The 24507-nt window shown below is 42.8% G+C and overlaps 1 protein-coding gene across 1 annotated transcript; it reads left to right on the forward strand.

Moving 5' to 3' along the window:
• Nucleotides 1-314: 314 nt before the first annotated feature.
• Nucleotides 315-18296, forward strand: IYD (iodotyrosine deiodinase; the record flags this gene model as incomplete). The annotated part of the gene is made up of 5 exons (XM_081296189.1): nucleotides 315-480; nucleotides 9106-9297; nucleotides 10865-11024; nucleotides 14977-15133; nucleotides 18114-18296. The coding sequence occupies 5 exons, from the start codon at nucleotides 315-317 to the stop codon at nucleotides 18294-18296; spliced, it is 858 nt and encodes a 285-aa protein (XP_081152315.1).
• Between the last annotated feature and the right edge of the window lie 6211 nt (nucleotides 18297-24507).

The raw sequence follows: 24507 nt of genomic DNA on the forward strand, positions 1-24507 counted from the left end.
AATGTCTTTACCACCACTGGCCAGATCTAGAGCATTACTGTGTTTACGCAGTTCCTGTAAATTATGTCTAAGAATATATTGATTATTAAAAAGTGAATGTGCTGGTGTAGGACCAAACCCAGACCCACCCCACATGTGTGACTGTGATCTTTGCTCTTTTGCAAAGTCCTGTAGAGTTTGAGAGTTCTGCACTTTGTTCCTTCCCCCAGCTCCTCCCTCTCCTTCTCCCCACTCCCAGCATTCCCCATCTCTGCTCCTGGCTGTTTAAGTACTCTGTGGGACCTGCGCTCACCCTCAGGCTCCGGCTACCAAACATGCTCTCTCTGACTGCAGTCTTGGTGGCGGTTGTCTGCGTTTTGATTGTGTGGATCTTTAAACCTGCTGACAGAAGCCTCCAGAAGAAGGAAAGGGAGCCTGAAACCCGGCCCTGGGTGGATGAAGACTTAAAAGACAGCACTGATCTCCACCAGGTGCAAGAAGGTAAAGACCGCAGCAGCCTCTGGCTTAGCCTTTGTGCACATGGTCAGCTTTGTGAGAGTTGGTGGCAGGGCTTATGGCCAGGAAGATGTGAAAGCCAGATTCTCCATTGACCTCTAACATGCAAACAAATCAGCATGTCACAGAGACAAGCAATCTCTCAGGCAATCAGCTTGTCACCTGCGGCGACCCACCTTCTTCATTCCTACTCAGTCAAAAGCTTCTGAGGGTTGGAAGTTTTCCCTGGTCTTGATCCTGTTCTGGCTGTCACAGTCTTTCTGAAGGTTCTCATCACAGTTTGGCTCTGAGCATGGGGTTTTGATCAAAACTTTAAAATTGACAAAGTGGCATCTCTCTGGGATTTCTAATTTTTTTTGTGTGCCAGACCCTGTGGGTTAGAGTCAAGAGTAACCTCTGAGGGTCAAATTTAGGAAACAAGGTGATTCAAACTGGGTGGAAGTGTTATAAGGTGTTTAAGGCAGGCTTGGGACATGATGGGAGACTGGAACAGAATAAAGCTGGCTTGGAGGATGATCAGCAAGGGGAGCCGGTGTATCAGGGAGGAGCAGCCAAGGGTACCTGATCCCAGGAACAGAAGGCCCTGGGCAGATTCCTAGCAGCTGGGAGGGCCTGCTGACCAGGGGAGCGGCAGGTCATGGCTGGCCCTAGAAAGAGAGACAATGAAGGAGGCAGGCAAGAGAGATGGCAGGAGTCCCCAATGGTATTTTAGAGCTGCTTTGTCTGAGCTGGGTGCATAGGATGGATTCCATCAGGAAGAGGCTGTGTGATTCTGGGTGAGACTCCCACCTCCAAACAGAGGCTGCCTGGAAATGGAAATGGAATTGTGAGTGTGTGTGTGTGTGTGTGTTGAGTAGTAGGGTGTCCTGCTGTCCCTCAATGCTGGGAGCCAGTAGCAATGCTGAACATGCCACCCAGGAACCAAGCCCAGGTACCTCTTAGGGAGACCGCCTTTTATGCTCATATGTTGAAGGACACCCCACCCAGAATACCAACTCAGGTCCTCTACCTACGATGGCATTACATCCTGATTAATTCATGGTAAGTTGAAAGTATCATAAGTGCAAAATGCATTTAATAACCTAAAACACCAAAAATCTTAGGTTAGCCAGCCTACCTTAAACAGGCCCAGAACACTTTCTTGAGCCTTTCATGGTGCAAATCATCTAACACAGAGCCCATTTTATATTAAATGTTGAAGATCTCATGTAGTGTATAGAATACTGTACTGAAAGTGAGAAATAATGTATATGCTTTTGCATCATCATGAAGTAAAAACATTGTTAAGTTGAAACATCATAAGTTGATACCCATTGGTGTCCAGGTGGGGACTGCTTCCCATAGGAGACATCTGTTCTGAAGCTGTGGAATGATTTTATCTTGGCAAGGAGGGGTTGGGTGGTGGTGGGGGGGGAAACACAAGGAGAGGTAAGTGGAAGTGAAGTTAAAGGAAGAACAACAGGCTTTGATAATAAACTGGGATATTGGGAGAAGATGGAGATGATGATTTGGAGGCTGGAAGAGTCAGAATGATACAATCATAAAGGAGCAAGGGGAAGGGGATCCAGTTTAGAGAGAAAGACAGTGACTTTCATTAGGGAGTGTTCTTCTGAGCTCATAGTGACCTCAGGTGAGGGATCCCAGTAGCAGACCTTCACGGGAGAGGCACCAGCAGTGGGTGGAATTTGGAATTTGCAGAACTAATGAACTCATGAAATGAGCACATTGAGAGAGAAGGCTGGGGACAGAACCTTCAGATAAGAGGGATATAGTGGGGAAATGTTCTATGGAAAAGAAGATGAGTAGGCAACATGGCTCCAGGACAAGCCTCGTGAAGCATTTTCTGTAGCCTGTCAGTGACGTACTTAGTAAGTAATCTTCATGACAGTACAATGAGGTAGGCATTACTATTATCCCCCTATTACAGGAAAGGAAACTAACGCTCAGGTAGGTAAGCCACCTTCCCAAGACGGTGGTAGAGGCAGGATCCAGGCAGTCAGGCTCTGGGATCCAGGCATCCAAGTGTTTGCTGAGCAGCCTCTTCCACAGAATATCTAGAACATAGGAGGCAGCAGGTGGCCAGTAGAGTTAAAATTCTCTGAGAGATCAGAGGTGGTAAGCATGGAGGGAAGGCCACTGGATTTGAAGGATGGAGGGTGGACCAGGGATCGGTGAGGCTGGGAAGGAATAAGGCCTGGGGTTGGGCCTGAAGGTGGGAGATACAGCAAAGATGTATGGCCTTCCTCTGGTTTTCACCTAGTGCTCATTTTTGCAAAATCCTCTGCCTCTCCATTCTCCATTCCCTCCCATCCCTGTCCTTCTCCTATCTTTTTACAGAATGGAGATAGCAGTCTTAGTGCTAACAGTCTTCTGATAGAGAAGGTAACAGTCTCATCATCAGTTAGTGCACATCTGGCCTGAAGGTAGCATTCACAGATCTCTTGGTGAAATGTTTGCTGTTTACATAAATGATACACGAGAAGGTCACGTGGGTGACCAGTGAGAATGAGCATTTAAACCTAGGCTCTCTGCCACCCAAGTTCCTGCTCTGAGCCACAGGTTGAGTGACATGGTCTAACACCAGGTTGAGAAGGCATTGGGCAGGGGGAGAGTTGGTGAAGAAAAATGATTCCATTACTGAAGAAATGATGAGATTGACTATGGACAGCAAATTCAAACCATTTTGAATATTAACCAAAAGATATAAAACAGTAAAATAAATATTCTATGTTGTTCTGGTGTTTGGTAAGGAAGATACGGGAACCAACCCAAACTCCTCCAGTCCTGATTCACAAAGTACTCCTGTTCCTTAGAGACCAGGAATCAGCTCGTGAAAGAGATGTGGAGAGGACAGAAGGAGAGTCTGGTGTGGCCAAGCTGATAAGCTATATCTCCTTTGGTGACAGGCCAAGTGTGGTTCCTACTGAGACGATCAGTTCCCTGTTTGTCTGGAGCAGAGGTCTAAGAAGGAGAAGTTGCTGTTGTTTATGCCCAAGAGAAAACCTCAGATCATCCCTGTAAAATTAACTGAAAATCTAACACACAAATTCTCTAGTTAGGCCCAGATTCATGGAAGTTCATAGAAATGAATAAAAGAAGAAAGATATTAGAAACATACCTCATCAAGACACATTCATTTTAATGTCATGGGAGATGTTTTTGCACTGAGCTTCACAGGCCATCCAAAAGCTTTGATTCTAATTAAAATTCACTGTCCCAAATTGTCCAATTTGTTAAGAAAGGCCTGTGTTGAAATTTTTACCTACTGTTAGTAACACCTGAGAATCTAAATGTCTGTACCAACTTGGAAAGTGACATATTGTAATGATCACAGCTAGCCATCACAACTGGTTTCAAACCTGCTCAAAGGATTATCAACAACTAACTTCAGTAACAGTGTAACAAGCTAACCAATGTCAGCCTCTCACGGCTGAATGTCAGCCAACCAGGGATGGATTCAGGTCCCCACATCTGTAAAGGTCTCAGACACTGTGTCTACAGAGAATGTCAGTCACTTACACCCTTGAGAGCCCTCCAAACCCTGAACACTATGCTTCCACACCAAATAGTGAGCTAGAGCTAGCCTTTGGGGGCTAGCACGAGATAGTTGTTGAATATTCAGTATTGTGGGCTATCGGTTAAATCATCAATAGCTTGAAGTCAGGCTGTGATTTACATCATGGATTTTGGCATGGGCTATGAATCTTTCTTTGCCACCCCAAGAGCTGACTTACCAGCACACCACTGCCAAAAATTCCATACAAGGTGAGGTTCCACTCTGCTCAGAGCTGAGCTTGACCAGCATAGATCTTGAAACAATGCATACAACTTTGTCTTTGGTCACTTCAACCTTTGACTTACCCCTCCCCCTTCCATAGTTTTGAATTGCTGATATAAAAGGTTGGTAGACCAAGACTCCTGAAAGTCCATAAGGTTTTAGGACAAAGGACAGGTGAATATAGATGACATTTCTCTAATGAAAGGAAAAAGACTTGAATGAAGACACTGTCCTTGAAATACTTGGGTGGGCCCTGTTAGCAGAGAGTTAAGATCTGCACAGGACCCTGGGGCACCACAAAGAAAGGATGGTCTCAGAAACAAGTTCTGCCAGCTTCATTTCCTGGCTTGGAGGGAAGATGAATATCTTTTCTCTACTCCTCCTTGGCTGAGGCCCTTCTAACAGAGGACAGATGAACAACAGAAATGCACGTGTGCTTCATTATAGGAGTTTTACATGGCAGGAGAGCTTTCATAAGATGAAGACACTAAGAAATGGTTACACTAGTGGGGTTTGGCTTGTGTTTTTCAGTGCTAGGAATTGAACCCAGGGCCCACTACATGCTAGAAAAGTGCTCTACCACTGAGCCACATCCCCAGAACCTAAACTTGTAGATTTTTCTGCTAGGTTTGATGAAGATTGAACAGGAGTGGGGACACTCCTGTTCAATGGGGTTGTGTCTAATGGTGACAAAAAGGGAACAGGGAGGCCTGTCTGCTGAGATCCTTCTCTGAGACCCCTCCTCTATAGAGATCAGGATGGTTTTTCCCCTAAAGGGAGAGCAGTCCTCCCATGAGGGTCTAATGACCTGCTTCAGGAAAGAGTCAAAAAATCTTTCTCAGGTTTTTATGATCTGTTTCAGGGAAGAAGGACAGGAGAAGGTCCAAGAGCTCTTCCTATCCCTGCCAAGGTGACATGTTTTGGGGTAGAGTGTCCTGAACCCCACCAGCTTCTGGATAGCAAGACTCTATCAGAGGTCTGTCATCTGGGTACCCCAGGCTCCCCAGTTCCACACACCTCCGTGCTGCTGGTGAAATAATCAGTCAATACTGCAGCTACGCGGCCAGGTGACCAAGAGGCTGAGTTGGCAGCTGAGCCATGCTGGGCAGCTTGGAAAAAGGCATTCTCCTGGTAGGTGCTGAGCCCTGAGGTGTCTCCCCTACCAACACCTTGGGCATCTGTCTGTGGTGACAGGAGCTGCATCATCCCTCCCTCAATATCAAGGCTCCTCCACATGTGACACACGTTGTCCTTGCTTTCATTATTAGAAAATAGTTCGCTCCTTTGCAAAGATTTTGAAGCAGAACTGCCAAAACCAAAGCAATTTATTTAGAGGTGGAGCCAGAAAAGTACCTCCCTGTGAACGAGGATAGAAGTGACCTAGACTTTCTTGGCTGGCTGAAACTAATTAGGGAGCAGTTTAGGGGTTCCTTGGTATAAAGCAATAATGCAGGTGAGTTGCTTCTGGCATCAGCAACCAACCCCAGGTGTGGCCGCAAAGGACTCCCACTGAAAAGCAGACTGTTTGTCTTGGAGCAGGAGGGCCTCGGAGGTGAATGAGTGGCCTGTGGCTCTGATGGCTCTAGGGCAGAGGCAAGAAAACAGGAGTTTAAGAGGCCGTTTCCTTTTCTCTTCAAGGCCACATTCCTAGGGGTAGTCAGGGGCTCAAGGGTGGAGAGGTGGTGCCTTTCTTCTTTGCTCTCTGCTCTTCAGTTCCTCTACTTTCTCTAGTGCTGTGTCTCTGGAGAGCTCCCTGGGCTCCAGGCTGGCCTCCATGTCAGTGGCTCTCTTGGCTGCTCCATTGTCTAGGCAGGTTAGGGACCTTCTGCCCTGTGAGAGGCTGTAGAAGGGCAGCCCACCATGTGGGGTTCTTGGGATTGGCACAGGACATTCCTGTCTGGAGGTTATAGGCCCATTTGTTTGCCCTGGTGAGAGACAACAGCTGGCACTAAGAAGGCTCAGGCAACCACAACCACCCACTCCATTGGACCAGATCAGAAGAGCCTACTTGAACTTTTACAGAAACTGCCAAGTCATGTAAACAGGCTGCCTGTAGTTTAGGCAAATACTGAATGCATCTTAAGAGTTGGTAACTTACCATTCAGACACTCAGGGAGCACCTGATGCATTTGCTCCTGTACCAAAGACTAGCTGCAATGGTCATCAGAATTAATTGCACATGGTGTGAAGGTCGTCAGAATTAATTGCACATGGTGGAGCAAGTCTTGATCACATCTGTGATAAAGTTCAGGGTTGTCATGAAATTGATGTTATCTGCATGTAGTTCAGAACGGATTGCTAGAAAGCTGATAGGTATTCATTATTACTCTCCCATCACACCTACTTTCTTTTAACTAAGTGGGTACAGTCTGGCCCCAAGCCACTCCTGCTAATGTAAAAAGAAAATTCCTCACTGAAGCCAGGAGCAAACTGTGGTACCCACAGCTAACACTGTAGTCAGGGATTCCCAGTCTCTGGAAAAGGCAGCGTGAGAGCAGGAGAAGGCTAATCCCTGATGAATTCCACCTGGAGAATGGCTGGGTCCCTCTGGGCCAGGCCTTGGATTCTCTGGCTCTCTTCCCTGTGTTCTTGTGATATAGGACAGAAAAGACTGGATACCCAAGGAATTTTCAGGAAGCATGTTTATTGGCTGTAGGGTCTAGAAGAGTGATTGCCTAAAATTTCTCTGGACCTCAAACCTGGAAATTCTTTGAACTTTATACCCAGCAGGAGAAGGGGTTGGAAGGTTTACATGACAAGTGCTTTTTGTCCCATGTTTTTTAGATTAGTCAGCGGGTTTTACAAGTTTTATCATAAAAGCAAAAGTAACATCGTCAAGTCTGTGGGCAAACTTAGCTTTTGCAAAATTGAGCAACTTTGTCCTCACAAAAAATAGAAAGTTGCCAATTTACTTGTGGAAATCTCCATTTCCCATCCACTCACAGAGGGTCAGCCTGTGGGCAAGTCCCTCACTCTTCCACAGGTCTCTTTAGGCACTATTGTGAAAAAATGTCATATTTGATTATAAAAGATATATTTCTTTTTTATACTGTCTAGATTTACTGAAACTTGTAAATCTATAGATGTGGTCTATTTCATGAGTCCTGGGGAAATCATAGACACTAACCTTTCAAATATTGCCTCTGCCATAGTCTCTTTTATCTTCTTTTGTGACTATGAAAAATGGGTATTAGTTACCCTCATTCTGCTCTATTTCTATTGAGTTCTTCTATGTTTACCATCTTGGTCTCTACTTGCCCCATTCTAGATATTTTCTTGTCTATGTCCCCTTCATTACTTCTTCCTTAGGTAGCTTAACCTAGTAGTAGATCTATCCATTAAGTTCTTCATTCTATTATTTTTTTCTGATCTAGAGGTTATATTCTTTCATATTTTCTCTGTTACCTTTTTGAGATTTGTATGCTTGGTTGTTGTTCCTTCTAAACATACTAACCCTTAGTTGTTTTATCCTCTGAACCTACTGATTCCAATATTTGGAGTCTTTAGGCATCTTACTTTATTTTTAAAATTGATTCTTCTGTTTCTTGCTCGAGATGTTTTGGTTCTTTATGTGCCTGATTATATTTGGTGGATTGCTAGTAATTGTACAGGAAATATTTATACATTGCTTTTGCTTCTGCTAGGTAATTGGTATACTGTCATCCAGGATCACCTTATTCTAAATTCATGTGTGAGGGAGGACCCTTCAAAGTGATATAAGCCCCTGCGTCTACCACGCGGCCTGCGCAGTGGTTTCATTAATGAGGTTCTAGGCATTAAGTTAGTTAGAAGAGATCGAAATAAAACACACAAACCAGTACCTTATTTTACATTGCTAGGTCCGAGACGGCTCGCCTCCCTGGTTCCCGCCTCTAGCCACCCAGCAGGGCAGCGAGGATTACTCTGGGCTAGCAGGAGAGAGACAGAGCGAACACGCAGGGGAGTGGCCTTTTATTTGGGGGACAAGAGATTCAGGGGAGAATTCCATCCAATGAAGGTTGAGGGGGGGCTGCACTCCAAGGTCAGGGCCAGTGATTGGGTCTCCAGGGTCAGTGGTCACGCACACACCCACACGGATGGGCTCTCTCATCAGGAAAGGGTCGGGATAGCTCCGACACAGCCAGAGCGCCTCAGGCCCTTAACGGGAGTCACCCAATCACGTGTCAGAATGGCTCTCCACACCTGCGGGCTGATTTTTAAAAATAACTCTCACCTTCCTGTAGTCTTGGTGTCCCAGCATTTAAAGTCCCCACTGTATATAGGCCTGGAATTTGATTTTGGTTGCTCTCAATCTCTGAAAAATGTAAAAATGGAAATTCCAGTGTGTAGTGATAGCAAATGCAATTGGGGAAGCACAGTTTTTGTGCTTATTGACTGTAGGCTTGTATTTTTCCTTTGGTTTTGGCCTGGGGATTTCTTACTATGTCGTCAACCTGGTGATATTAAAAGGTCTTTTAAAAACACCTGATTCAGTGATCTAAGCATTTTCTGGTGGATGGAAGATTATTTCAAATTATCTCAAATTTCAAATTTGAAATCCTTATACTTTGTGTGGGTAAAAAATTTCTTTTTCTTGATTTTCAATAAGTCTAGAGTTGGAAGAATAGTCAAGATCGGTCTTCAGGGTTTTGTAGATCTCTCTCTCTCTCTCTCTCTCTCTCTCTCTCTCTCTCTCTCTCTTCTTCCTTCCTTTATTTTCTCTTTCCCTTCCTTCTCCTTGATATTCTTGTGCTTACATAACTTTGTAAACATTTTTGAGAACTATATCTCCTTTCCTCCTGTGGACCAAGAGAGACCATTAAATTTGCTACTCTTATTGTTCTTTTTTGCAGATGTAGATGAATGGCCAGAATCGGAGGAAGATGTTGAACACATCCCATTCTCCCATACCCGGTATCCTGAGAAGGAAATGGCTAAGAGGTCGCAGGAATTTTATGAGCTTCTCAATAAGAGACGGTCGGTCAGGTTCATAAGTAATGAGCAAGTCCCAATGGAAGTCATTAATAATGTCATCAAAGCAGCAGGTTTGTAATTAATTGCAAGCTGGATCCTCAACAACCTCAGCTCTGTACTGGTGTGACAACAGTGGAATAGTGAATTAAGGCTAGGGTGATATATTTATAAAATCTATAATCTATAAAATCTATGTATGTGCAATATTCTAATGAACGAGTATGTACAGTAGTCTAACAAGCTAGCAAAAGTTACCCATGTGAATTTACACAGAAAACCAAAGCAAGAAAACCTTATTTCCAAAGTAAATTAATATCATCACAAAGGGGAAAAATGAAAGCTATAGAAAAAAGGGGAGGAGTTATAAGAGAAAATCTGCTCTCTGAGTTTCTCCTGTTATTCCTATCTAAATTGCATTTAGGTTCATTTTAGAAATTATTGCATGCCCATTTTGAACCCATTGTCCCTCTTACAAGGAAGTAAGAATAAAACACTTCATTTCAGTTAAGGATACAAGTGCACTAGACTTTTGAGTCCTTTACTGGCAGCAGTTACTAAATTTCCTTTTTATCTATATATCTGTATGTATATGTGACATATTTGATGTTAAGATAAATTAGCATAATTGAAAATAGAGAAAATTAATTAATTACTATGTTTGGAGATACAAATATTCAGTGAATGAATAAAATGGGTACAAAGTTAACTGGAATTACTTGGCAGAAATGCAGCCTTCCTCTTCAGTTTTTGACGTTTATTTCACAACCAGTCATGACTTCCAGCATTGGGAGTGGTATGTGGCAACCAAGAATACCAGAAAGAGTCTACAGGCCCCACTCCCTCCAGAGGCAGAGCTTATTCCATTAGATTACTCACTAGGAAGGAAGAAATCACTGCTTCTGGAAAAAGTCCACCTGTGGGTCACTGTGGTCTACCCCTGAGAACATCTCTAGAAATGATGGGACACCCATTAGAGGCTGAGCCTCAATCCCTCCCTGGAACCTCAAAGGAAACTCAAGCCCCTTGGACAAAGGTGGGGCTCCATGAAGTTTCATCCGGGAACGCCAGAACTGATCCACTTGCGGCTGAGGGTTCCTGAAACCCACAAGAGCAGAAAGACACACTGTGGTGCATAGTGAGCACACAGGGCCAGGAGTTCCCCAACTCTTGAGTATCCCCGAGATCACAAACCTTACGGGGCCACCCTCAGAGCTTTGTTAGAGGCAGTAGTCTTTTAAGGGGTGTCTTGAAAACCACTTTATCATTGCCATTTTGCCATTTCCAACCACCTTCCTGACTTTTCAAGAATGACCTTCTGGAGAATTTGGCTGTCAGAGCTTCCCTACGGGCTCCTTAGTGGTCATGGTGCAGTCACTGAGGGCTATTTTCTCCCAGGTGATCAGAGCAGAAGGATAAGTTCCCCGGTTCCAGGGCTCCTGGCCTGGATCTCAGCAGGTGAGTCATGAGACACCTAAAGTGAAGCAGAGCAAAATGGAGTGGGCAGCGGCAGGCACTGTGTTCCCCAGATTGCCTGCCTTCATTTTGAGCAATGGTGACTACTTCTGCTTCTTCTTCTTCATTAACAGTCTTGTGCTTTCCTGCAGTCTTGGTTTCTGATGTTAATTCATCCTGTGATAGGAACAGCCCCAAGTGGGGCCCACACAGAACCCTGGACCTTTGTGGTGGTGAAGGACCCAGACACGAAGCATAAGATCCGGGAGATCATCGAAAAGGAAGAGGAAATAAACTACATGAAGAGGATGGGACAACGCTGGGTCACGGACTTGAAGAAACTGAGGTACAAAGTTGGTGCAATTGGGGATGTTTGGTTTGACTTCTTAAAATGAAACAATTGCTGCATTTTCATGGTTTTGTAGGGTTTTTTTAACTATTGTATTTTGGATTAGCATGCATTGATTTTACGTATTAATGTGATGTTTCAACACATTATTACATATATAACAATATAACACAAACTGAGCAAATCCTGCCCTGGTTTGGTTTTTAGTGTTAAAAAGTTCAATTCTGCCTCTGGAAGGAATTTTGAAAATTAATTCAGGCCTTGTTCCCATAGAGCCTCTGACTTACATCATTGCTTCTGAAAAAATATGTTGAGGAATTATTTCACTTTTTGATCTCTCTGGAACATAAGATTATGAAACACTTTTCAAGATCTTAAATGAAGTAAATTGCATTTTACTAAAAAGATCAGGTCTTCCACATGATTTTATAAAGCAAGATTTAGTTGAGGACAATTTAATACAAGTATAAGATCTGTCAGGTGATATGAGCCTAAGAAAGAATTGTGAGATCACAGCCTTGGGGCACAGTGGGGACTTCTTGCACAGGAGTCAGAGCCAGGGTGAGGACAGGTGGGCCCCTTGGCCCTGCTCCTGTTTTATTTATTGTCCCCAAAGAACAGTTTTCTTCTAAGATATTTAAACTCTATCAGAATTGATGACTTAAGAAGTTGCAATTTATTACTGTTGTCTGGAACAAGTATAAAACATTAATAATGCATTTATGAATCTTATTGTATGTTTATGGGAAGAAGTGGGAAAAGTAAAAATCAAGGTGAGTTTCCATACTTAGAGAGATGTTGAACTCCAGTCAAGCACAGTACCTACAAAATACTACACCCTCTCACTTGCCTCAACCGAGGCAGAATTAATTGCTCTCATCTAAGTACCTAATGTACCTCATATACACCTTCCATATGCTGAAATGACCATGACTACATAACATTTTAATTATTGGATTACTTTTCTTCCCATTTTATGGACCAATATTTATAAATCCATGTTGTACACTAAGATACCCTTGAGAATCCAATTAAGTTATGGACTTTCTCAATCAACAAAATGTACATACAAACACACACACACACACACACACACACATAGAAACACACACAGAGAGAACTCCAGGGATCCAGGGAGCCCAGGTTTTAAAATACTCATACTACCCAACACCTTTCTGATGCATGGTAGGTAACTGAATAAATATTTGTTAAAATGAACAGCCGATAAACATATGTCCTGTTTCAGTCAACTCTGTAATCATAGCTATTATTAATTCTTTATGTGCAATATGGATACAACTTATGTTCCAAATCTTGCCTTCCCTGCCTTGCTGGCAAGAGACCTCCACCCCAGGCAGAAGGTGCTAATTGTCCTCCTTTTAATAGTCCTTGTGAATTGCTTTTATTTTTGGCGGGGGTGGGGGGGTATTGTGGATTGAACTCAGAGACACTTGACCACTTGAGTCACCAGCCCTATTTTGCCCTATTTTGTATTTTATTTAGAGACGGAGTCTCACTGAGTTGCTTAGGGCCTCCATAAATTGCTAAGGCTGGCTTTGAACTCACAATCCTTCTGTCTCAGCCTCCCAAACCGCTGAGATTCCAGGCATGCGCCACCTGGCCCGGTGTGAATTGCTTTTTATTAGTTCTAATATTATGTCATAATAAATTTGTATGAAACTGAATAAATCACAAATAAACAAAAAAGATCAGATTCCAATGCATGCTTAGGCAAAGTAAATACAAAAATACTTTCAAATGCTTGTCCTACCTCAGAATATAAGTAAACTGCTTAATCTAATATTTTTAGAATTGACATTTTCTTTCATATTTATATGCTTTAAAAATTATTTTTTAAAATGTAAACATCAGAATTTTAGAGCATGAAACTATCAACACACAATGCACATTTATGTCATGGAACCCATGTGGCCCAGAGATGGGTGTTGAGTGGTATGAGAGCATTTAAATCTGGGCTCCCTGGATCCCCAGAGTTGTGTGTGTGTGTGTGTGTGTGTGTGTGTGTGTGTGCACATATTGCTGACTGAGAACGTCTGTAACTTCATTGTCCCACAACAGTCTCTGGGCCACATTCAATCACATAGGACAGCGGGGCTGGAGGGGCACCGTGGAGAGCAGCATCCTGGTTCCATCAGGGTGTGTTACAGAGGGATTGGAGGGTGCTAGAAGTCAAATGAGTCAGGAAAGTGGATTGGAAGTGTTTTTTCTGTACTGACATTTCCATGATTCAAAAGTCTGTTGTTTGTATTAGTAAAGGCCACTTTCTATATTTTTATTTATTTCACACTCCATATAATCACATGAGGTTGGGGACACAGTGGCTCCAGGAGGAAACTGAGCCGTGAGAGTTTCAGTTTGGCTCCAGAGCTAGTCCCTCTTCTCTGTAAGGAGAAAAGACTCAATAAGTCCAGCAGGACTGTTTGTCAAAGTATTATCAAGTGGCTTTGAAAGTGTAACCCATAGTCATTAATAGTGAAAGAACCATAGACCAATGCACAAATGAGGGCTGGGACTGTGGCTCAGTGGTAGAGAGCTTGCCTAGTATGTGTGAGGCCCTGGGTTCAATCCTCAGCACCATATAAATAAATAATAAATAAATAAAGGTATTGTGTCCATCTACAACTAAAAATATTTTTTAAAAAAAGAAAGAAAAATGCACAAATGAAGTTAGTGTGGTTTTAAAACAGCAAAATATAACTAGGCTAAAAGTGAAATGTATGGCAACCATCTCTTAAAAATTAGTCACATAAAATATCTTAGGAAAAACTACACTGTGTTGGATTCTCCGTTGAATATCTGTTCTAAAAGTAAGCTTCTGCCAAAATGTATGGGACAGGGAAATGGAATCAAGAAGGGTAGTTTCTGAGCTGGAAAACGGAAATTTCAGCTCCACATGTTTACTTCACATGAAGGGTCTCTCGCTCCCAGAAAGGTCCCTTCCTTTTTCCTGTAACTGAGCTACAGCTCTCCCTCTGCTCACCCCATCATTTCAGTTGAGCCTCTCTGTCATGGTCCCCTCTCCCCTGCCTGCTCCTGCACTGGATTCCCTCAGCTCCAGTTCCTACCCCTCCCCCAGTTTTCCTAAGCCTGGCCCTTTTGCCCACTCTCCTGTCTGGGCCATTGCCAAGGTCTCTTGTCCAGTTCCTTCTGACTTTATAGTTGGTACTTTAAAATACCACCCTTGGCGATATCACTCCCATCCCTCAACCCACCTCCCTCTGAAAACAGATTGGAAATGCTTCCTCTATCAGCCTGTGATAACGCTCCATTACGCACCCAAAGGCCAGGACCCTCCAGTGTCTGTAGAGAACCTACCTTTCCACCCAGGCCCCAGCTCACACCCATCCTCCAGCCCACCAGGCTTCTGGAAATTCCCTGGCTGTATGCATTCTCCTTCCAGATTCATTCTCTTTGCTCTGCCTGGAGACACCATTCCTATCCCCCTTTTCCACCTGGTCTTCAGTGCCCACCCTGAGGCCATTCTGGGGACTTTTTCCCAATCTTCCTACTCAAAATTAATATTTCAATTTTTGAAGGATTCCCAATCCATTTGCTTTCAGCACTTATCAGCCTTCAATTTGCTGGATATATTGGCTTAGAGCCCTCTGGCACATAGGATGTATCTTTGCTCTCTTTCAGCATTTCATATACGAGGCACTTGCTAATGCCTGCTTATTGAACATATTGACTTTGGAGACATACAAAAATAAGGATGAGTAGCACATGTACACACATACATGTGCACACCACAAAACGGCAAAACAAAAAAATTTCTACTCTTTTAAAATTAAAAATAAAAAACAAGTGTGTGTGTGTGTGTGTGTGTGTGTGTGTGTGTGTGTGTGTGTGTGTTCATCAGGAATAAGGTAAGGTAGTAAAAAGAGGGGGAAAGTAAGAGTAAACATTCTCCTGACTCTCTCCCCTCCAGAACCAACTGGGTTAAAGAATACCTGGACACCGCCCCTGTTTTGATTCTCATTTTCAAACAAGTACATGGGTTTACTGCAAGTGGCAAGAAAAAGGTCCACTACTACAATGAGATCAGTGTCTCCATCGCATGCGGCATCCTGCTGGCTGCGCTGCAGGTATGTTGTTCTCCCTCTGGCCCAACGGACATGAGAGAGAAGTGGGAGCCCAAGGGGAGCCTTATCAGAAAATTTCAGCTCGGTTTCCAACAGTGTCCTTTGGGAATTGCTTATCTAAATTTAAATTCCTAAGTAAAGCAACTCCACTGTGAAAACCAGTCCTGGCAACCTGCGTGGGTGAGCGTGATGGCTCAGCAAGCTGGAATTCTTCCTGGAAATTCACTTGTAACATCATCTCAGGGACAGAAAGATTTGTTGTTGCATTTGCCTTCCACTGTAACAGCAGGTCGCTTAAGGGTTTTGGCAGACGTATGTGAAGAACGACAGAGCCTGAAAGTCACAGAGACTCATTCCCTAGGTCATGTTGTAATGACTGAAAAGCCATAAGCAGGGCTCTGCCCTGGAGCTTCTCTCCTGAGAAGCTGAGTTGTATTAGGAAGAGGACCCTGATCTTACAAAAACCCACCCACATAGCAACGAAGGTAATGCAGACGTGAAATGGAGCCAAACTGAGCTGTGCCTTTCAAACAACACCATTCTTCCCCTCCATGAATATTTTATAAGCCCCTTCCAGGTAGCATCCTGGGGGTCATGGGAGTAGTTGTCTCATGCACCATACAATTTGGGAGGATAGGGGTTCGGGTATGGATGGGGAGAGAGGGCAAACACATAAAAGTAATAAAGCACAAGGTTGGAAGAGTGAGTGGTCCTACTTTCAAGAAACAATTTATTTTTAAAAATATGACCTTCATTATTTCAAAGAACAGTTTAGATGCTGAGTAGCACAACATAGTCACATTGCACCAGAGAAAAATATGCTTTTCGGTTATTTGAACAATTGTCCTGAAGGAGCCAGCATTTGCTTTCTTTCCTTAATCTACAGGCAGATTAATAAGAGAGTCTCTGCAGCATCAGACCACAGGGCACCACCCAATGCTTTAGGTCTTGGAGGAAGGAGCTCAGTTCACCAAGTGCTGTATGCCCCAGAAGCAGGCAGCGCAGCTGTGGTCACTTTAGGATTGGTTTTGCTGCCCTCTAGCTTTCCATAGGAGTAATTCTGCAGGTAGGTCATGATGCGTGAGAGAGACCGGAAAATCTTGGAGCTCCATCTCAAACACAGAGATGGGAGGAATGAGCTCACCATTTCTGCTGCACAGAGGCAGCTGCAGACCCTCTTCCTGGCACAGTTTACAGGTGGCAATCAGCTTGGAAAGCATGGGAGGTAGAGGGACCACTGGGGAAGAGTCTGGAAGGTGCCCTTTGTTTTTATTTAGATGTTTATTTTCTGGAGGCTTAACGAGAGATTGTTGGGATATTTCCTCTACTCTCAATATCTCTTCTGGCCACCAGGTCCTCTATCATTGGACATAAGTATTTTCTTTCTTTCTTTTTTTCTTCAGTACTGGGGATTGAACCCAGGGGTGCTTTACCACTGAGCTACATCCCTAGCCCTTTTTAAATTTCTAATCAGGGCTTCAGACCAGGTTGCCTAGATCCTCACTAATTATCTGAGACTGGCTTTGAACTTGTGATCCTCCAGCCTCAGCCTCTTGAGTTGCTGGGCATACGCATTTTTATTAGGAATGCATCCCTGCTTTCATTGTTGGCTCTGTAGTCATGGGAAATCCCTGTACATGTTGCTGAGAATGAAATGTGTAAAATCTTTATTAATACATCAAATACCAAGACCTAGCAGTCAGTCTGCAATTTTAAAGTAGTGAATATAATAATGTTTTAAGGTATCTGTAACAATTGCAAAGTAGATTGAAAATATCTGTGAAATTTTTGATAACAAGTCATAGATACTGTTAACACTACTATATTAATACTACTTTGTTGTTTATGTTTACAGTTGAAGACATTGCTAAATTTCAGTTAAAGGTTAGGGAATATAAAGTTGTATTTTTCTTTTCCAAAGGCAGGGATATGTTGAATTCAATCCTTGGTTCCTTGGGAGATTGAGATTCCAAGTTAAATGAACAAACAAAAGAACTTAAAAAAAAGAAAAAAAATCTCTTTACCTGTGATAAGACCAAAGTACTCACATCAAGAGAGACTGGAAGATAAAATTTATCAATAGAAATCATTTTTATATTTCAACAAATTATTTCCTATGTACTATATATTCACAAATTTCTACTGCTAAAGATGTACAAACTTCAGTATAAAGTAACTTTTATGTTTCTTGAAACGTAACTGAAACATAAAATGATACCAAGTGATATCCTCAATGAAAAGTTTAAGATTTATTTATTCAAAATTCAAGTACTATGCTAAGATATGATAGGAAGAGAAATACCATAAGAAGGTAGAGACAATCTAAGCTCATGACTAAGGAGGAAATCAACAGTTTGTTCAATGCATGTTTTTGAGAACAGTCCCCAGGTAATATAAACTTATGAATCAATGTTTATGATGATGAAGTGTGAGTGACCTTTAGAGGAAACCATATTAAATCACTCCAGATCCATACACATCCATGAGGTCAAATGTTAACATTACAGACAGATATAACAAGCCATTGTCAGACAACTGGAATTCAGGAAAGAATATAGTAGAAAAATTATAGAAGAATTGTGGCTAGCACATTACTCTGAGGGACTGCTGTTATTTTGGGGGTCATGCACCAGGATTCAGACTGACCTCTTATCTAGAAAGAACTCCTGGTTGTTTTTGTTATTACTTTGGTATAACTGGATCCTCCAAAATTCTTTCTACCATTAATATTTATTGAGCATCACTGAAAATAAAATCAACATTTTTCTTCTTCTCACTGCTTGGTTAGAAGCAGCAGGAGGGGAGGTGGAGGACTGGAAATGAGATTCGTCACACTGCTACCGAGCGGGCGGCCTCTGCTGTCCAACTTCACAGAGTGAATGGGACCCAGCGGTGTAATAGGGATGAGAATGTCCCCAAGCGGGAAGCAGAGCCGTGATTTTGCCTTTGATGTTAAAATGCACCTTTTCCTCTCCTGTTTTAGAATGCAGGGCTGGTGACAGTCACTACTACTCCCCTCAACTGTGGTCCTCCTCTGAGGATGCTCCTGGGCCGCCCCCCACATGAGAAGCTGCTGATGCTGCTCCCTGTGGGTTACCCCAGCAAAGAGGCCACAGTGCCTGATCTCAAACGGAAAGCGCTGGACCAGATCATGGTGACAGTGTAGGCCAGAGCCCGTTGGGGAGATTCTCAGACATCTGTTGCTCCTCTCAGTTCTCCCGGCTGCCCTTTCTCCTGGGCTCAGATCTCTGCACTACAGTTCACAGGGACAGCCACTATATGTGTGAAGACTTGTCCACACCCTCCTGCCCTTTGAATCCAGTAAGTTGTTTCAGATGGGCTGTGTGATTTGGGGAACATGTGGGCAAGATATCAACAAGCATTCACACTTCTGTTTTTCACCCACTTTGGAAATGCATGTGTATTTTACTAAGAAGTATTCTGGTTTTTAAAACTATTCTAGAAAATCACTGGTGATTGTTTTCTTTCACTTAAAAATATTTTACATGAAGAAGAGTCATCAGAAAATATAATGTAGTCCTAAGAATTCAGTTATGTGATGATTCTAGAATTTAGACTAATCAAATAGCTTTCTGCCCTCTGATTTCGGGCAGCTTGAGAAAAGTGCTTTGGATTTGCGCTCTTTCACTGAACTTTATGGATACTCTGCCAGTGTTGATTAAGTAACCATTAAAACAACTAAAATGTCACTCACAGAACAGGAGAGGGCAGGGCTGCTGACGTGAATCTGACTGGCAATCATTCAAGCAGATCAACAATGAGGAGCGCTGTCCATTGGTGGGTTGGAGCTGCCTCCCCCCAGCTCATGGAAACTGATGAATATCCAGGAATTGGCCAGCCAGTTATGAAACCATCTGTAGCGTGAAAATTGTTTGTGGCGGGAATGTTTAAACCACAGCCATTGGCAGATGCTATGAGTTGGGGCTTGCTTATTTTTCTTAAAAACAACTATTTACCACACAGAACACTTCTTTCCCACAAGACCCCATGAAACACACTTACTTTTTTCTCCAAATGACAGCAAAGCTATTTGGGTTGATGGAGTCACATGTGCCCTGTTGGGAATGACAGACCTATCTTTCACCTGTCACCAGCTGTCCCAGGGGCCTCCTCTACAAGGGCTTGCCCTCACAGCTCAGGCAATTGCCCTCTAGCATCTCTAGTGTCCCTTATTCCTTTCCACAGTCCCTTTCCTGTTCTATTTCTAAAAACTCAGTTCCCTGGGAAAAAAAATCTGTTTTTCCACTTTTCATTCCCCTTTGAGAGTCACACAATGCAAGAAAAGCCCTCTGAGTCACTGATGAGAACAAGAGTTGGTGACAACCCTTTCATTGCTTTCAAATCCAATTAGACATTACAGAAATCTGTGCCTTTAACACTCAAAGTCTTTTGGAATATCCAGAAGTTTTTTATGGTGGTTGTTGTTTTTTTGTTTTGTTTTGTTTTTTGGAACATCCAAAGTCTTTCATCCAAGTCTTTGATTTTCTGTAAACATGCTTTCTCCAAGTCAATACCTTTTAATAAATGCAAACTTTCTTATATTTTTTTGTATCCTTTTAAAAATATATTGGTATTGTGATAAGTATTTGTCCCCTTATTGAAATGAGCATTTTTTGAACTCATTGTGGCTTTGGAAGACCTATGTGAGCTGCAATGGCAGCCTAACCACTATATGTCATCTTGTTTTAAAGGAAAAAGACACTCCTAAGTTCCAAATATCAGAATAATAAACATACTTTGGCATTATGAAATTGGAAACTGAAGCATAATTGAAGTTGTACTTATACACTTTTATTTCTTATGCCTAAACCCTGAGCTCGGGGAATTCAATTGGAAGTGTTTTAGTCCTCCCTGCTGAGGAGGGCTGAGGGATAAACAGAATCTTGCCCCCTTTACAGGGCCTGGCCCATCCTCAGAGGAGGAGAAGGTGGGCATGGGGTGGTCAGGGAATCTGGCTCCTGGGTGGTTATTACAGTGAAGAAAGGAAGCAGAAAGTCAAGGCTGCCATGTGAGTTAGGGGCCCTGGAGCAAAACATCACAAAGGAGGGGGAGGAAAAAAAAGGGGGGAGAGAATTGAACAACAGCAGAGGAGGTAGAGAGGGAAGATGGGAGGGGAGGGGAGGGGAGGGGGGATAGTAGGGGATAGGAATGGTAGCAGAATACAACAGTCACTAATATGCCATTATGTAATAATGTGAGTATGTAACAGTTGTGATTCTGCAATCTGTAATTGGGGTAAAAATGGGAGTTCAAAACACAATTGAGTCAAATGTATGAAAGATGATATATCATGAGCTCTGTAATGTTTTGAACAATCAATAAAAAAAAAAAAATCACAAAGGTCTGCCACCTTTAGATCACAGTCCCAGAAACAGCCCTGGCTTTTTGTAGGTCCTGAGCGGAGGTGCTCAGATGCAGGTTTGGGAAGGCCAGCCTCCCTTGGGGGAGGGAATGGGTAGTCACTCTGCCTGGGGACAGCATAGCACAGGCAGACCCAGAGTCAAGGCGCCCCCTGGTTCTTTCCAGCTGTGTAGCTATGGGAATTTAATGTCCCTCAGCCTCATTTCCTGATTCTGTAGAATAAAGATGAACATGGAACCAACCTCAGGTCTGTTGTGGCATCTGAATTCAGTGACACAGGTAGATTCCAGCATAAGGTAGGAAACATGCCCTCAATCTGTGTTACCCCACCAGTCATGTCCATGTGACAAAGGTGGTGCTGGGCTGACTAGTCTCACAGGCTGGGTGTAGGTTCCTGTTCTGTGGGGCATCTAAAAGGAAAGATTCTTATTTCAGTGGTGACCTTGAGCTAGCTCCCTGCCCAAAGCCTTCCTGAGGAGTCAAATGCAGCTGGTGGTACTTACCATGTCAGCCTATTCCCACAACTGTAACCAAGAACCACAGACTGAATGGTTGATAAAGAGCAGAAATTTATTCCTCACAGTTTTGGAGGCTGAAAGTCTGAGATCAGGGTGGTAGCATGGTCAGGTTCTGGTGAAGGGTCCTCTTCTGAGTTGTAGAAGGCTGAATTCTCATTGAGTCCTCACCTGGCCGAAAGAGGGTTAGAGAGCTCTCTCATTACTTTCGTAATGATACTAATTCCACCCATGAGGGTTCACCTGCCAAAGGCCCACTTCCTAATACCATCACTTTGGGTTAGGATCTCAACATGGATTTGCATTTAACTTATAGGGTTTGTCACACTGCTTGGTAAACAATTACGCTCATAGATAGTAGGTGCCCTTATTGTGGTGGTGGTGGTCGACACCATCATCGTTGTAAGACAGCCCTGCTTTGGGATCCAGGCGAACAAAGGTAACAAGAATGGGCAGGAGACTCTCTCTTCTTTGGAGGAGCTCAATCATGGCTCAGGTAACAACTATAAGGCCAGATGGAGCTGGCCTTACCTGTCAGAAAACTCCTCAGTGAGTATCACACTGGAACTTGAAATGATAGGTTTCTTTCTCTTGTAGTTAACAGTACTAATTTGATATTCAATTACATTATTTTTTGATATGCAATTATTTATTATTTATATTTTCAGTCATGTTTAAGTGTTATTTAAACGATCCAGCCATCACCTTACTCAAGTGATAAAATCTTAGCACACTTTTCCTAGTAGGAAATATAATAGAACTGACTCCTATGTGAATGCATTAGAAAGCTCATATCATGACTCAGACAGTATTCTTACTAAAAACATCTCAACAGAAACCCACCAACACTACACCTGACATCCAATTTACCACAAAGATAAAGGATAGAGAGGCAAGTTATTGACATGATGGAATAATTAGAGCAAAGGTCATTTGGACTTAAGTTGTGGCTCAGTGGCAGAGCACTTGCCTGGCATGTGTGAGGCACTGGGTTTAATTCTCAGCACCACATATAAATAAATTAATTAAATAAAGGTCCACTGACAACTTTGTGTGTGTGTGTGTGTGTGTGTGTGTTTGTATGTGATCTAAAAAGAATATAGGTCATTCTATAAGAAGTAGACCTGGACTCTTCAAGGAGTCTCTGTCATGAGGGGCAGAAGTGGAAGGGGGACTATCCTATTCCTGCTACTTAAAGTGGGGTCCCGGATCATCATCAGCATCCCACAACTGGGGAGTTTGTTAAACTCAGACTCTTAGGCCCCACACAGATGGCTAGAGTCAGAATCTGCCTTTTAACAAGATCCCCAGGTGATCCACATGTGCACCAAGGATCGAGAAGCTCTGTTCCAGATGGCCAGAGACCTAGCAATCAATAGCAGAGGGTAAACCTTCATTGGATTTTGGTTTAGGGGAAAAAAGGCATAAGAGCTAACTGGGGAACTTTGCAAGTGGATTTGGTGTTGAGTGATGTTATAATAATTAGTGATTCATCCTGGAGAGTTTAGGGATGAAGCACCATCCTACAGTTTACTTCAAGGTAGGTACGTATGTGGGTGTTCATGTGTTCAGACAGAGGGAAAAAGAGAGCTCTAATATGGTAAAATGTTAGGTAGAAGCATATAGTTTTCTTTATAATCTTATTTTAATCGAGACTTCTATCTCAGAAGTACTGATAGACAGTCCCTATTTCTTTTTCTTATATGCTTCTTCTTATGAAAGAAAAAAATGGCTTCTTTGATGGATAAAATTAGGGAAAATGGTTATTCCCATGCTCAAATCCCAACAAAGAATACTCCATTTTAAGCCATATTTACAAATTGGGGATGATTATTCACCTTAAAACAATGAATCAGCAGTTGATTTTTCTAAAGATGGGAGTTTTTGAGTATTCAAATTGATATATTTTAAAATATTGTAAAAATATCCTTTAGGAATATAAGTAACTGGAATATAAATGCATAGTTATCTGTGAATATTTTCCTGAGAAGTACAAGAAATGTAATTGTTAATTTGCCAGGTACAGGCAAAATATAATTCTGTGTGAAATGGCAGCAATAACGATGTAATGTCTTTGATCCATACACAAGTACAAATGATGAGAGGTCAAGAACAAACGTTGCTCCAGCTCTGCTCCAACTGTGCCCCCTTCTCTCTACCACCAGAATCGTGGAGCAGGTGACCTGACACATCTGGGGTTGAGACCAGATCAGAACCTGTCTGGGTGCCCTCAGCTGACATAGAGGATGTCTGGGACAGGCTTTAGGTAGAACAGTGCCCAAAGCAGAGATCCTGCCAAGTTAAATACAGTGGTTTTGATGGAATGTGAAATGATACAATCCCACTTTGGGGATTTCACAAGGAAGGGGAATGGTACATGATATTATCATGACTTGAGAGGAACAGCTCAGAGCCAAATGTTCAGGATTCAGTTCAACAGAATTAGAACATCTTCAGTGCATTTATGTTAGCAATGTTCTCAGAGTGCCAGCTATATGCAGAACCTAATTGTTAGGTGCAGGACAGGCTGAACTAAAATGTCTGCAGGGCATGCTAAACAAAGTTAGCTGCAGGGTGACCCAGCCACTCAAACTCCCTCTGTCTGGTTCTTTATCACCTGTTTGCTTCAAGTCCAAATGCTCAAGCCCCTGCTAAAGGCTGAACACTTAACCCTCCTTGTGCCAACAAGGCAGCTTGCAGACCCAGAGAACCTGTTAGATTTAGGCAGCACAGCAGAAGGTCTATAAAAACCTTCCCCTGCTGGACCCTCTCTCTCTCTCTCTTTTTCTCCTCTTTTGCACTGCTGAAATAAAGATCTTTTGGTCACTCCGAGTGTTGTGGTCACTTTCTTTTCACTAATGAGGTAATATGGGAAGTTAGTTAACAGGTGGACCTGCCAGTGTCCTTCTACTCCACTTGGCAACTTGGAATGTAGGTTCCAAAATCACATCACTCAGAAGGGTGCAGATTGGGAGCCTCATATTGTCACAGCAACCACAGAGGAGGTGAAGGGCCCCACACCTAGTGCCAAAGTCCTGTTCTACCCAGACTCTGGCTTCTCCGCAGTCTCAGCTCCTCTGATACATACATCTACCATGTTGTGTTCATGAGCTGCTGACCTAGTAACTTTGAATTCCTGAGGTAGCAAATCTCCTCCTTTATTGAGTATGTGACTTTCCAAGACCAACTATTCTGGGGATATTCAAAATCAAAATGGAGATGATGAAATACATCAGATTCATAATATTGGTACTTTCATGTTAAATTTAAGAACAATCTTGTCAGAGTTTTCAAGATGGTAGAATAGAGCAGGTCACTTTCCTTGCTGATCCATGACAGGAAACCAAGAAAGCAGACAGGCAGCTTCTCCACAAGGTGGATGAACAAAATAAGGGTGGGGAGAACTTGACTGGAATTTAAAACTGGACAATCAAAGCAGATCAGGGACTAAGGAGGTTGGCTATAATAAAATAAGGAAGA

The sequence above is a fragment of the Spermophilus citellus genome, assembly GCF_964194105.1.
Source record: "Spermophilus citellus genome assembly, chromosome: 5".
NCBI classification, from domain to species: domain Eukaryota; kingdom Metazoa; phylum Chordata; class Mammalia; order Rodentia; family Sciuridae; genus Spermophilus; species Spermophilus citellus.